Genomic DNA, 15,676 nt, shown 5'->3' with positions numbered 1-15,676 from the left:
CCTCAGCTGTTCAATGACGTATCCGGAGCTGTGAGCATGCACACTAGTAAGCTCCTCAGCTGTTCAATGACGTATCCGGAGCTGTGAGCATGCACACTAGTAAGCTCCTCAGCTGTTCAATGACGTAGCCGGAGCTGTGAGCATGCACACTAGTAAGCTCCTCAGCTGTTCAATGACGTAGCCGGAGCTGTGAGCATGCGCACTAGTAAGCTCCTCAGCTGTTCAATGACGTAGCCGGAGCTGTGAGCATGCGCACTAGTAAGCTCCTCAGCTGTTCAATGACGTATCCGGAGCTGTGAGCATGCACACTAGCAAGCTCCTCAGCTGTTCAATGACGTATCCGGAGCTGTGAGCATGCACACTAGTAAGCTCCTCAGCTGTTCAATGACGTATCCGGAGCTGTGAGCATGCACACTAGTAAGCTCCTCAGCTGTTCAATGACGTAGCCGGAGCTGTGAGCATGCGCACTAGTAAGCTCCTCAGCTGTTCAATGACGTATCCGGAGCTGTGAGCATGCACACTAGTAAGCTCCTCAGCTGTTCAATGACGTATCCGGAGCTGTGAGCATGCACACTAGTAAGCTCCTCAGCTGTTCAATGACGTATCCGGAGCTGTGAGCATGCACATTAGTAAGCTCCTCAGCTGTTCAATGACGTATCCGGAGCTGTGAGCATGCACACTAGTAAGCTCCTCAGCTGTTCAATGACGTATCCGGAGCTGTGAGCATGCACACTAGTAAGCTCCTCAGCTGTTCAATGACGTATCCGGAGCTGTGAGCATGCACACTAGTAAGCTCCTCAGCTGTTCAATGACGTATCCGGAGCTGTGAGCATGCACACTAGTAAGCTCCTCAGCTGTTCAATGACGTATCCGGAGCTGTGAGCATGCCCACTAGTAAGCTCCTCAGCTGTTCAATGACGTAGGTGCAACGGAAGTGACGAGGGTAGGGAATTTTCACGGGTTTGGTTTTTTCACGGAACACCGGGACTCAGGAGACACTGTACGGAGACTCAGTATTTGCTCCATAAGATGCACGGACATTTCCCCCCCTTTTTTTGGGGGGGCGGAGTGTGTCTTATGGAGTGAAAAATACGGTATATATGGAAAGAAATCAATGAGATGTCAAACAAGTGAACCCGTCCTGACAAATAGTTTCCAGCTTATTTAGTTCTTCAAAGAGCGATCTACAAAGTACTATGACTCATAATAGCCAACCACCAATTATATTTCACCGACTCTAGTAGGATTGTATGCTAAAGTTTTCTGCGTCTTGCATGCTGCTATTTCCCCTTACAGGGCTATGTTGAATATTCCAGCAAATCTCACCTCCTCGAGCGCTATTTTTGTGGCTTCAATCCGCTGAACCCTTTCTTGCGCTGCTCTTTCGTTGTCCTCCAGGTGGCGGGTCATGTGCTCCATCTGTAATCACATAAGAGTTAGACTCGCTCTTTGATGTTACTGGGGCATCCAGCTGAAGCACAAACCATCTACAAAGGCTTACTTCTTTCTGCCGCAGAACATTGGCATCATCCTGGGCCTGTCGGAATCTCTTCTTTTCTGCTTCCAAACGTTCTGAGAAGAAAGGGAAAAAAAAAAAAAAAACTCTTTTAGGTTTACCAACAAATGTGTAGTGCCAAAGCCCATCTGACTGGATACAAATTAATTCCCAATTTCTCTTTAGATTTTATCTAACTGCATTGTTTTATTTATTTATTTAATACAGGCATTTATATAGCGCTCCCAATTTACACAACGCCACACATACTGTACATTCACATCAGTCCCGGGTTTTTAAGGAGCTTCCAATCTAAGGTCCCTATCACACACACAGACCCAATGAGACAGGACCCAATTAACTTACAAGTATGTCTTTTGAGTGTGGGAGGAAACACGGACAACAGACAAACTCCATGAAGATAGGTCATGGAGTCTGTGGGTTTTTTTCCTCCATGTACTCATGGTGTCTTGGTTAGGACAGTACCATCTTAAGAGCATTAAAAGGGCCCCGGGCAATGCAGTGCAGTGGGGCCCTGCCTACACAATCACCCACGAGAATAAAAATGCAAATTATCGATAAGGCGATATTTATTGGTACAGCAGTGCCAGGCTAATGACAGCTTCCAAGTTCGGCGGTCCGATGAACACACACACACGGACGGGAGTCAGACTTGACTGTCCTGTGTGTGTCTGTTCCCGTGGAGGTGGACAGGCATTCCTGCAGTTGTGGGCTCCCCCCATGGCCCAAGTGGCCTGACAGCAGTGCAGGGCCGACAGGTGCTTGCCACCTGCTAAGTTCGGCGGCGGGATCCACACGGGAATCAGGACGAATGCTTGGGTTGCTGGGTAGGTGGGGCCCCCTGGGCAAGTGGGCCCCGGGCAACTTCCCAGCGTGCCCATTCGGTAAGATGGCCCTTGGTTGGGATTCAAACCAAGAGAGCCTGTGCTGCACGGCGGAAGTGCTAACAACTAAGTCATTGTGCTGAAAAATCAAGGAAGTTGTGTTAAATGATGTGACAACAATTGATAAAGTAAATCATCATTAATAAATGAACATCTATAATGTGATAATAATGTGAAAAAAAGTCCATATTAATGTGCATGAAAATATTGACAATGTTCCAATTGTGAATAGGCCGCTATGCAGTCATGCACTTCTTCAGTGCCCAATTCAAAAGCCCCCCAAAAAAACAAATGCGGTCAGTCACCACATCAACAAAGAACCAGCAAGTAACTATATATTATACATATATATATATATATATATATATATATATATATTTATATATATATATTTTTTTTTTTTCTCGCCGTTAAATACAACCAGCACCTACCTTCTGCCTGAATTGCTCGAAGCTTGAGCTCTGCGCTTGTGTTGGTCAGTTCCTGCTTTAGCTCGAAAAGCTGTTCCCGCTGTGCTAAGCATTTCCTCTCCAGCTCCTCCACCTGTGGGGTCATACAATGGACAATCATCATTAGGATCACTATAAGGTACACCGGCAAGGAGAGACCATGTAGGCTGCCCCCGCCGTTTGAGAATGTCGAATTCCTAGCTAATGCTTTGGCTTTAATGCCTTTCCAAATCAATGCATCGGCTACCAGCTTTTAATAAAACCTATTTACATCTAAATGTCTAAACGATTCATCCTTTTCTTCCAGGTTAACTGATAGTCAGCATCATTCAAACCACTTCTTCTGACCCCAGCTGCCATGAATCTGTTGGACAGTACACTGATGATCTCATTTCTCTGTCACTTTGCTTTTTCTTCCTATCAGCATTTTCTTGTAGGTATATAAACTGATTTGTTCCCTGTGCTGCTTCTCCCTCCCTCTCTCTGAGCTCTGCTGTACAGGGACTGCAGAGGGATTACTTACACTGCTTGTCTTAAAATAAATATACATTTTATAATGCAGTAATTGTAATGATTTGTGGTTTTCATATTTGCCTGGAGTCCAACTTTAAAACATATTCACCGATGCCAGCTCCAATAATTATCTTTAGAAAGGTTCCTTTCAATGCACAAAACCAAAAAATCCCTAATATTTAAACCAACAAATTTACACTATATTCAACCAGTTGAAATTTTTTTAAATCAGGGGCGTAACTATGCAAGTGCAACCAGGCCCCATGCTCCAGGGGGCCTGTGTGCCCCCCCTGTACACCTGGATAGGAGGGGCGGCGGGGGCAACATGTAGAGAAATCACTGTCCTCCTTTTTCCTCCTGTAGCTGCAGTAAAATGGAGGAGATTGGTTCCTCTGTATGCTGCCCCCGCCACTCCTCCTATCCAGTTCACTTGTGTTCTGCTGTCTCTGGACCCCTGTGTGCTCCTCTGATTCTCCCCCCCCTCTCCACTGTGCTCCCTTCCTTCTCCTGCAGGCTGCTGCAGGGGATGTGTCACAATAGAGAACCAGGAAGGGGGTCAGTAAATATGTAATTTACCAGCTCCTTCCTTTTCAGACAGACAGAGTCATAGTCAGTGACATTGTAAAAAAAATAAATTGATAAAAAATAATACAATTAAAATACCAAAAAATAAAAACTACTGACACCAGTGGGTGAACTTCCAGGATCGCAAAGGTTACACTTGCAACCGGGCCCTGGCATTCCACCACCGTGGGGAGGCCCCAAGATGGCAGGAAGGGGGACCACTGCAGAACTTGTGAAAGGGTCCTGCTGCAGGACCGTAATAAAGGGCCCTGCAGCGAGAGTAAAGGGCCCCAGGATCAGTGGGAAGAGCCCCAGGCTTGAAGGGAAGGGCCCCAGCCAGGGGTCCGGGGGGCCCTTCATGGTTTCTTGCACCGGGGCCCTGAAGGTTCTAGTTATGCCTCTGTTTTAAATGCTAAAATCTCCTTTGCAATCTGCTGTCATACAGCGTAGATTTGAGGCTTACCTTGCTGCGGTAGACGAGGTTTTTCTCATTGGCAGCTGCCAGTTCCTGCCTGAGTCTCAGCTCACGGGTTGCAAAGTCCTTAAAAGAAAATGGAAGAGAAACATTGTACACCATTATTGACGTTTGATCCAACCTTCTACTGATTAGAGTTGTCTTCTGTTTTATGGAATCTCTTCCCTCTTTGATTGTAAGATGAAACAACAAAGGTGAGTATCAAACAATTCCAGCCTTACAGTATTTATCTTCAAATACCCAAATGGTAATTTAAAGCGGAACTTTACCCACAACAACTTGATAAAAAATAAGGTTCTTTAGGAATAAGTACATACTGTCCACAATAACAAATATGCTATCAACAATAATGTGGGCTGTAAATTGCCTCCAGCATTGCTCCTGTTTCTTTTTGCTGGAGGCTGCCATTTTGTTGAAGTCCAGAGCCCCTAAACAGCAGTAAATCATAAAGCAGAACTAAACACAACGATTTAACAGTTTCAATAAACAGTTTTCCTATCAAACCATCAAATGACTGGTGTCATAACTGTCCACCATGGTATTTGCAGATTAAACAAAAGCAGCTTCCTTAGCTGTAAAAAACTAGTAGGGTTTAATCCTGCTTTAAGGCTGTCAGCAGATCGGCCTCTACAAACTCTGCAGTGCCTAAAAATGGGAGAGCAACTGAGCATGCGCAGAGCAGGGTGAGACAGTGGGTTACTTAATTTTAAACAGTATAGACACTTTAAATTTTTTACATATCTATACCTGCAAAAGGGGCCAACCTGAAGTCCTCTAGCAGGACTTAATTTTCTGACTAAAGTTCCACTTTACCTGATTTGAGGATTGGGAGGAAGTGTGTAACTCCCATCTGAAATACGTAAAACCAAAAGTGGTGCGCTATTCCAGTGTACTAATCAGACAATAAACCTCGAAGCAGATAAAGCATAAAATATAAGAAAAATAAATAAATATATATAAAATGTAACTGTGGTATAAAAAAAGTCTTCTATTTCTGCAAGAATGTGAAAAAAAAGGGGGTAGAGATAGTAGAGATCAGCCAATATATCGAGGGCCGATCTGCACTTTCCCCGATATATCGCAATTGGCTACCAAGGTGACCGATATTGCCCATATGTGGGGAAAGATCTTGTACCGGAGTGAAGCATCACCCTGGTACCGGCGTCCATAGCCGACGGCCGGCTGTCTTGTAATGACAACCGATGCAGCTGAGAAGCCGCTCGGCTGTCATTACAAGGAGCGGGAAGGGACGTCCCCCCTCCCGCCGCCTTCCGGTGGGACGGGAGACCTGGGCAACCAGCCTGTAAGACCCGATCAAAGCCGCATTTGGTTCTGATCGGGTCTCCATGCAAAAACCCAGAAGTAATGCAACCGGCCCTTTGAGGACAAACATAATGCTGACGCGGCCCAAAATGAAATTGAGTTTGACACCCCTGCCTTTTTTTTTTTTTTTTTTAAATACCTCCCAAACAGTGACCCACCGACCTTTATATATCAGCTAATCCTGGTTTATACCGTTAAATAACAGTTAGGCAATCCTAAAAATCTTACTTTATATAATTTTTGCAGAGCGCCGCCATCTTTGTCCGGGTTACACGAGTCCGCAGTGGGGAAATGTCTGCCCTGCTTCCTGCTTCTGGTGGGAGGAGGCCGGTGAATCCAGCGCGAAATCTCGCGCATGCCCAGTACTATACGATCGGCATAGTACTGGGTTTCCATAGGGACGGTAGCTCCACCTAACATTGCGTCATTTCCTGTTTGGAAATAACGCAATGAGAGGAGCGGCCGGCCGCCTACGTCGTTGCCCATTGCATCCTGGGAGCGACGAGTAAGAGCTCCCAGGACGCATTGCGGGACAGGAAGTGACGGCGCGGGCCGAGCAAGGAGGAAGTGGAAGTAAAGGTGAGTATATTATCTTCTGAGATAAGGTAGGTACAAAAAAAAAAAAACCCGGGAATATCCAATTCTTTTACAGGGGACAATAAGGAAGCGGATGCCATAAAATCTAAAGTAAAGATTTTGTGGCCGGAACTCCGCTTTAAGTGATTTTAAAACGTAAGTTAACCTTTATTTAAGAAAAAATACTCTATGCAGTCCACAAACATTATTTTATTTTATTTTATTATTTTAATCATTTTAAATTAATCTGATTTTAAAAATCTTAATTTATGCTCCTCCCACACCTGTAGGCCATCTGTGCATGAAGTGAAATCTTATGATATTTTTCACCCTGTCCTCTTCTCTAGGAAGGATCAGCCATTAGGATGCCCTCTATTGGTACAGGAAGGAGCACCATCCTTCTGAGCACTTTATATGCAGAACACTATCTCATCTCGCCGACAGCACTCCCTTCTGTACTTCTAGGGTAATGGTGGCAAACCTTGGCACCCCACATGCTTTGGTACTACATTTCCCATGATGCTCATGAACTCTGCAGTGTAGTTGAGCATCATGGGAAATGTAGTTCCAAAACATCTGGATTGCAAAGCTTCGCCATCACTGTTCTAGGGGGTTCGCATCCTGACGGCTGGTCTGTCTTAGAGAGAGGACAGGACGGAGCTGTGAAAAATATCAATAGTGTTTGGGGCAGGCTTCAATGCATGCATGAACAGTCTACAGTATGGGAGAAACATACACTGATATTTTTAAAATTGGATTATTTTAAAGCCCAACCCCCCATGCAGTAGCAGCTCATTTTGTCTAGGGGGTAAGCAGAAAGCATATACTCACCCGATCCTTTAATCTCCCAGAAAACGGCGCTCCCCCCAGTCCAGCGGTGGACTGTTCCAGGTCTGTGAAGCGTGATCTGGGTGGAATGACAGCAGGAACAGTCCACTATTCAAGACCACTGGAGCGCGGGGGTGCCAAACTGGTCTTGTGCTGAGAGGATCAGGTAAGTATATTTTTATTCTCCTCTCCCCTAGAAAAAATAAGCCATTAACCTGTGCAGTGCAAACACAACCCCATTGCATGGGAAAAAAATGTTTTGCCCAGAGTTGGGCTTTAAATTATGAATTAGTGTTCATAACTGCGTACAACATTTTTTTTTTTTTTTAAGGCAAACTAACCCTTTAAGGCAGGGGTGTCAACCTCAATTTAATCGAGGGCCGGATCAGCATTATTATTGCCCTCAAAAGGGCCGGTAAGGCTAGATGTCCAGAGCATCCCCTACCCTTACATAAGATGTCAAGAGCCTCCCCACCATCAGAAATTGAGTCCTCCACCCTCCCTAACATCACAGTGCACCACCTTATCTTGTGCTGCTGCTGGGAAGAAGCTGTAGGCATTGCTGAAAAGCAAAAAGTACAGGGTCTGGAGGAGGACCAGAAGTAGGCTGGAGCTCTCCTGCAGCTGCAGGAGAGGTGCAAGGGCCACATGAAAAGGCCCGCGGGCCTTGTGTTTGACACCTGTGCTTTAAGGTGTCAATAGAATTTAGATAAGAGTATTTGAATTTGGCTTTTTTTTTTTACTGGATTGGGTGATGATCCAATGTAATTGGGCAATCACATGGAAGAGCCAAATTAGAGAACCAAACAATTAAAGGAGAAGTATAGCCAAAGCTTTTTTTTCTGTACTTCTCCTATGGATCACAGGAGTGCAGTTTGCAGTTTGGGCTAAAGCCTCCTGTGGGCTGATGTCACAGAGACCATCCATGCTCTGAAAAGATCCCAATCATATGGTCGGGATCCACCCAGGATCCTGGCTCAGCCTCTCAGCGAGCCAGTGGGAGACTGAGCCAGCTGCTCCCGCCCCCCCCCCATACTAATAGCTTTATCTCATATTATATTCATAGTTTATCAGACACACACAGAACATTGCTTGTGAGAGGGCAGGCGCACAGGTACAGGGAGAGTCACCAACTTTATGTCATCTGATATTTAAAGTTATTTATACTATCTTTTAATAGGATTACAGGACCAGAATTAAGCAAAGTAATAATATATTGGGGTTGATTTACTAAAAGCAAATAGACTGTGCACTTTGCAAAGTGCAGTTGCTCCAAAGCTTAGTAAATGGGGAAAACCTTTACCTTGCAAAAAATACCCAATCAGGTGCAGGGAAAATAAAGAAAAGCAGCATTTTTGTTTGCACCTGATTGGATGATAGAAGTCAGCAGAGTTTCCCATCCTTTACTAAGCTCTGGCAAATAGACTTTGCAAAGTGCACAGTCTATTTGCCTTTAGTAAATCAGCCCAATTTTGTCCCTAAATCATGCATTATATTTAGTGCAAAGATCTGGAAAATACAGTACATCTCTCCCCCCATAAACACAGACTTGGTACAATACCCCTCTGCCAATGATAGGGTCAGTACATAATTCCCCATATACCTCCTTCTCCTTTCGCAGCTCTTTAGCAAGTTGTTCCCGTAAGTTGGCACTGTCACGCTTTGTCTGAGTGAGGATCAGCTCCAGGTCTTGTGCTTTCTGTTGTGAAAGAGCCAGAGCAGCGTCAGACATGTGTAACCTGGAAGAATGAAGAATACATGCATGGTGTTCAATCAAGGGGCAGAAAAGGGCATTGGGTATGCATTTTTATCTTCTGGCAAGCACCCGCCCAGTAGGAATGGGTACACCAACTTCAGGACATGGTGGGTAAATTTTTGTTCAAATGCATGGACTCAAATGTGAAAAACACAAACAGGAGACAGGAGGGTGCAAACGTTCCCTCCTGCGTGTGTTTTTTGCAGTTATCAGTCAAAATGTCCCTAACTGAGGAGTTTAGGAAAGTGCTTAGATAGCGCTGGTATGTAGGTTTATTTTACTGGTATTATTATCTTAAGATATTAATGTTGGTGTAAATGTACTGGTTCCTGGGCAGGCGACTTCTACACTCCAGAGGATCTCCACAGTCTCCCTGGCATGTTGTGTGATTTAAAAAGAGTTTAAATTGAAACGCCAAACCACTGCTAAGAGGTCCAGGTACAAGTTTATCCCATTACAGGTCAGGGGTACAAATCAAAAAGTAACCAACAGGTTTCTGAGGTCTAAGTGCCCCCTTCATCAGGGCTAGAAAGAACACAAGAAGATTTTCATATCAATCCGATATAATATCCCCTCCATAGGGATCGGTTTTAATTATGAACCCATGGAGGGGATATTATATCGATATCAGATCGATATGAAAATCTTCTTGTGTTCTTTCTAGCTCTGATGAAGGGGGCACTTAGATCCCTGCGACACGTTGGCTACTTTTGAAAACTGTACCCCTGACCTTTAATGGAATAAAGTTGTATCTGGACCTCTTAGCAGTGGTGGGTCTCTTCAATTTCAACTCTTTTTACATCATACCTATCTGAGGAGGGCAGCATCAGTGGAACATTCCTATTTTTGTATTGTGCTACCATTTGGATAGATATACCTCTGGAGCACTGGAGAGAGTGTGTGTCATGTTATCACATGGACTCATATTTATTAGAGTCCAGAGGATCTCCACAGTCTCCTTGGCTTGTAGTGTGATTTAAAAAGAGTTGAAATTGAAATGCAAAACCACTGCTAAGTGGTCCAGGTAAAAGTTTATTACATTACAGGTCAGGGGTACAAATCAAAAAGAAGCCAACAAGTTTCGGGGGTCTAAGTGCCCTCTTCATCAGGGCTAGAAAGAACACAAGAAGATTTTCATATCAATCTATAATATCCCCTCCACAGGGATTTGTTTTATTTATGACCTCCGTAGAGGGGATATTATATCGATATCAGATTGCTATGAAAATCTTCTTGTGTTCTTTCTAGCCCTGATGAAGAGGACACTTAGATCCCCGAGACACGTTGGCTAGTTTTTAAACTGTACCCCTGACCTTTAATGGAATAAAGTTTTATCTGGACCTCTTAGCAGTATTGGGACACTTCAATTTCAACTCTTTTTACATCATATCTATCTGAGGAGAGCAGCATCAGTGGAACATTCCAATTTTTGTATTGTGGGGTAAGAGGAAAAAAGCAGCACCACCTCAGTGCAGGTTAAAAAGTAATTTATTACATAAAAACAATGTAGTAACTCACACAGAGGAGATAGTTGGTCAGCAATAGTAGATGGTTCATCTGCAACACTGTGGGGATGTTAGGGAGGTGAACTTTAGCAGCCGCTGGTCCTGGCTAAGCCGGTGGAGTCCGACACTTCCTGTGTCTGTGGCGGCGTTCCAGTATCCTAGCGTCACATCCCGTAGTGACAGGGGGGGTGCTCCCGTTCTGAGCATGCGTGATCCTTCCTCAGGTGATCAGTGTTGCAGATGAACCATCTACTATTGCTGACCAACTATCTCCTCTGTGTGAGTAACTACATTGTTTTTGTGTAATAAATTACTTTTTAACCTACACTTAGGTGGCGCTGCTATTTTCCTCCTACCCCACTTGTCTGTTACAGAGTCCATCTAGCTCTGTTTGAAGCCTTCAGCCACCTCCTCTATCCACCCATCTCCATACACTCTAGTGTTTGAACCATCCTGCATACCACCCTACAAAGACTGATTAGGGCCACAGCCATGCATTTTTGGCATGTACCAATTGTACTTGACATTTTCATTAGCGCTGGTCCAACGTTGAATATACTATTTTTGTATTGTGCTACCATTGGATAGATATACCTCTGGAGCACTGGAGAGTGTGCGTCATATTATCGCATGGACTCACATTTATTAGAGCCCATTCAAACGTATGTGTTGTGCAACGCCTGGTTTGGTTACCAAGGACCATAATGGCCTTTTGAAAATTAAATAAACAGTACCACCAAAGCCCATTTTGTAATTTTCCAGTAAGGGGCTCCTATACAACACAAAGTGATCCTTACTTGGTTGTCAGTGAATTTACAACAGATTTCCTATCCTCTAGCGTTTCCTGGAGTTTACCAATTTGTAAGGTTGTCGTCCTGGTTAAAAAGGAAAAAAAAAAAAAAAGCATAAGAAAAAAAAAGTAATGAAAATAATCTTCTAGTACTAGATTTTCTTCTCCAAAACCAACCTGTTGGTACGACTAATCTCCTCCTTATGCCTGTCGATGGTTCCCATCATGTCCAGAAACTGTATAGAGAAGTCAGTTACAGATTATAGAGAAAAGGCCTCAAACCCCGGACTACAGAGAGGCCATCACTTACCTGCTTGTTCTTCTCCTGTTTCAGATTTTGGACTTCCTTTGTCAGAATCTGCCTTTGGTCCACATGATCCTTCCTCACTGTCTGCCTGTCCTGGTTGTGATCGACACCTTGCTCTGCAACACAAAAATACAAAGGGTAACCTATTTCTTAGAGTAACCAATAGTGGACAATCAAAGTTGAAGTAGATATTAGGGTTGTCTATAGGCATGTGTCCCCTGTTGTTCGCCATGGGGATAATATGCTGCATGGTTTGTATTTGTTTGATTACATTTTCTCTAGAAACATTTTGAACTTGTGGGAAAAAAAGTAAGGACCCTTTCACACGGGCGCACTGCCCGACAGAGTCCGTTCTGTTCAGTGGGGGGCCGATCCCTGCTGAGCAGGTGGATGACGGCTCCGTCTCCGCTCTGTGTGCAGAGACGGAGCTGTCAGATCCCCGCTGTCCTCTATGGGGGATCAGATGAGAGCGGACCGCCTGTCCATTCTCATCCGATCCCATCTGATCCTCCAGACGGATGGAAAATAGGGTTTCCATGCGCCTGGATTTCACGGACAGGATCGGATCGGATCGGATAGCAGCGGAGATGTCTCCGCTGACATCCGTTGCCCCATAGGGATGCATGGAGGATCCGATCAGGTCCACCTAAAAAAACTGACAGGCGGATCGGATCGCCCGTGTGAAAGGACCCTAAATGTAAACTCTTAAGCTTCATGTACACAGGATGTTTAAAAAGCTCTCTTTCTCTCTCCGCTGCATTTGGCATTTCAAATGCCACTAAACTACCGACCTGAACGCGACTTTTTGCTTTCAGAAAAACACTTCTAACCTCAACTGCTTCTAAACGACTATAAACGCCGGAGTGTACATGTACCCATAGGATAACATTGAGTTGAATTCAGGGGCTGCTTAAAAAAAAAAAAAAAAAAAAAAAAAAAAAACGCCCAAATGCTCATAAACGTCCGTTTACTAGCTGCAGTGTACATGAGGCCTTACTCATTGACACGTAGTATGTTAAAGCACTGTGTATTTCCATTTTCTTTGTAATAAATGCCTATTTTCATCTTTTTTTGCACCCCACTGCGACTGATCTTGGACAGCCTCATCTCATTTCCTGATGACAACAGTGGACCGGGTTTACATAATGTGTGTTGAATTGGCTACACCGAAAGCCCCTGTGACAGAGTGAAAATGGAGGAAAGCAACAGAAAGACAGGGACAGAGTGTTTTCATCCTATAAAGGTAAGTACTGAAAGAGAATAAAAGGACAGAGGGCGCCACCGTCTAAGTGTATTTTATTAGAGCATTGGAATAAATACCAGTATGTAGTCACATGCAATAGGGAAAAAACAGGCACATGGTCCTGCAATGTATAGAATTCACCTCCAAAATGTCCTAAAGGCATATGCAGAGTTTGCCAGGGAAGCGGCTAAGTGAAGCAGAGTAAGCTTTGCAAAGGCTTGAAAAAGGGGGTGTTCCTATGCTCTGAAACTTGTAGCTATCCCCCGCCCCTCCCCTGGACATCTGACATCATCCTGCTTCTGGTTTTTTAGCTCTGCTGTGTATTTCACGCTGGTTCCTTCGGCGCTCACACACCCAGCCGCTTCCTGCAACATTACTCAGCCAACCCACGGTTGCAGGAAAGAAAATCAAATCATCTATTGCTTTCTTAATAGTGCCTATCCTGCATTATCTACATAGCCAATTAGAGAGAGGAGACAGGCTTAGGATCAGCCAGTAACCTGAGGGAGGTAAAAACTAGGCATTAGTACCAGGGAGCAAATTATATTAGACCCTTTTGGTTTCCATAGATATAAAAGACTTGGAAAGCGTCACCCACCAATAGCCTTTAAGATGTCACTAGGGATATTGTTGCCAGACAACTCCATCTTCCTAATGCTCCTATTGTTCTGTAAACAGTTAAGAATGGTTCTGCCTCCAAGGAGTCCAATATTATTCCACCGCAAGTCTGTAAGAAAAACAGCACAATCATGAATTCATTCATTGCCATGTATGAACATCTTCCAAAAGACCTGAGACTATATTGCTTTAGGGGCACTTAAAGCTGAACTAAACTGTATCTAAGCAACACAATCTGAAAACACTATTTAATTAATTTCTATTATTCAACGCAAACTCAGCTATCCATGTCTCCATACTTTATTTTGTTGTACAGTTACTACCCTAGCATTTCTAGTTGTGGCCATCTTAGGTAAGGGCAGATGATTCATGCAGCATTTACTTCCTGGAATCCACTTGCCCTTAGTTCAAGTATGTAGGCAGGAGGGTATAATTAGCTGAGAAAGCCCCCTCCTCCTCTCCTGAAGACTCATTGGATGTATGACATTATTTTGGCCTAGGTCAGAAACCAGGAAACAGGGGGGTGGGGGAAGCAGTCCCCGTCGGGAGAACACAGTAATTATTGCTAACTGCTATAAACAGCCGCTAGCAATAATTGCATGTAAAATTTGACAGGCTGGTTGTACTCAAGTTGATCAAATGATCAACTTGGGTACATTCAACCTGCCCATACATTGTCTGAATCTCGGCCGAGCCGAGATTCAATCCCTCTATGGCCAGCTTTAGATTGAACATGTTGTCTGCTTTTTCCCAAGGGTTGCAGCTGGACACTTTCGTCCACTGAACACCTGAATAAAAACAGCTGTGTGACAGGGGCGTAACTACAGGGGTTGCAATTGCAACCGGGCCCTGTGCGGCTCCCCTGTACACCTGGATAGGAGGGGCGGCGGGGGCAGCATGTAGAGAAATCACTGTCCTCCTTTTTCCTCCTGTAGCTGCAGGAGAAAAATGGAGGAGATTGGTTCCTCTGTATGCTGCCCCCGGCACTCCTCCTATCCAGTTCACTTGTGTTCTGCTGTCTCTGGGCCCCTGTGTGCTCCCCTGGTCCCCCCCCCCCTACTGTGCTCCCTTCCCTCTCCTGCCGGCTGCTGCAGGGGATGTGTCACAATAGAGAACCAGGAAGGGGTCGGTAAATATGTAATTTACCAGCTCCTTCCTTTTCTGAATGGACAGAGTCATAGTCAGTGACATTGTAAAAAAATAAAATGATAAAAAAATAATACAATTAAAATACCAAAAAATAAAACTACTGACACCAGTGGGAAGACTTCCAGGATCGCAAAGGTCACACTTGCGACCGGGCCCTGGCATTCCACCACCGTGGGGGGGTCCCAAGATGGCAGGAAGGGGGCCCACTGCAGAACTTGTGAAAGGATCCCGCTGCAGGACCGTGATAAAGGGCCCCACAACGAGAGTAAGAGGGCCCCAGGATCAGTGGGAAGAGCCCCAGGCTTGAAGGGAAGGCCCCCGGCCAGGGGTCCGGGGGGGGGCCTTCATGGTTTCTTGCACGGGGACCGGAAGGTTCTAGTTACGCCTCTGAGCGGCAGGTAGACGGCACTGATGGGGTGGCACTGATGGGGAGGCGCTGATAATCAGTGCCCTGATTATCTGTGTACATGTCCCCTGTCAGGATTGCCGGTTACCGGTGTTCTGCCGAAAACTCCAACTTGCCAAAATCTCCAACCACATAAGTGACTCTACAGCAGCAATAATTGTAGATTTGGAGATTTTTCCGGGGGGCCCTTCACGGTTTCTTGCACCGGGGCCCTGAAGGTTCTAGTTACGCCTCTGATGTGTGATATCTGACTAACGGATGTTCCAGGACTGGCTCATGCCTAAGGCTCCATTCACATTTGTACGACTCCAAAGTTGCACTGACTTTGGAGTGCAACTTTGACACAACTTTGGATGGGTGCAATTTGGATAGGACTTTGGCTTTGACTAGTGACAATGGACAACTGTTGCACACACGTTGCATTGAATAACATTCAGGTACGACTTTCATTCAACTTCTGAGGGTTACCATTGAACATGAACTACTTTGAATTTTCTGCAACTTTAGGTCACGCATATATGAATGGGTATCATTGGAAAACATGGGGAACGACTTGTCATACAACTTTGATGTCCAAAGTTGCATGACAAGTGTAAATGGAGCCCAAGATTATCTGTGGCAAGGAAGCTCCTGCTGCCCATAGCAACTAAAGATGAGCTTTGGCATCCACACTTTGATTCCGGTTAGCTGCAGGGCGAGTCGCTCCCACCTCCGCAGCACAGGTAAACAAAGGACCGGGACGCCCTTATATGGAAACATGCCCATAGTCAGTCA

The 15,676-nt window shown here is 44.9% G+C and overlaps 1 protein-coding gene across 1 annotated transcript in view; it reads right to left on the bottom strand.

Moving 5' to 3' along the window:
* Positions 1 to 15,676, bottom strand: part of LRRC45 (leucine rich repeat containing 45) — a 36,127-nt gene that overhangs the window by 10,584 nt on the left and 9,867 nt on the right. Inside the window, exons 6-14 of the mRNA XM_082271192.1 lie at positions 13,328 to 13,456; positions 11,490 to 11,602; positions 11,357 to 11,415; positions 11,187 to 11,264; positions 8,732 to 8,867; positions 4,390 to 4,467; positions 2,832 to 2,943; positions 1,502 to 1,572; positions 1,327 to 1,419 (exon numbers count right to left, since the gene is read on the bottom strand). Coding sequence (XP_082127318.1) covers positions 1,327 to 1,419; positions 1,502 to 1,572; positions 2,832 to 2,943; positions 4,390 to 4,467; positions 8,732 to 8,867; positions 11,187 to 11,264; positions 11,357 to 11,415; positions 11,490 to 11,602; positions 13,328 to 13,456 — 869 coding nt within the window. The remainder of the gene's footprint in view (positions 1 to 1,326; positions 1,420 to 1,501; positions 1,573 to 2,831; positions 2,944 to 4,389; positions 4,468 to 8,731; positions 8,868 to 11,186; positions 11,265 to 11,356; positions 11,416 to 11,489; positions 11,603 to 13,327; positions 13,457 to 15,676) is intronic.

The sequence above is a fragment of the Pelophylax lessonae genome (assembly GCF_965119305.1).
Source record: "Pelophylax lessonae genome assembly, chromosome: 11".
NCBI classification, from domain to species: Eukaryota; Metazoa; Chordata; class Amphibia; order Anura; family Ranidae; genus Pelophylax; species Pelophylax lessonae.
Note: the sequence above shows the minus strand (reverse complement) of the source record. Positions and strands in the feature narration are given on the sequence as shown.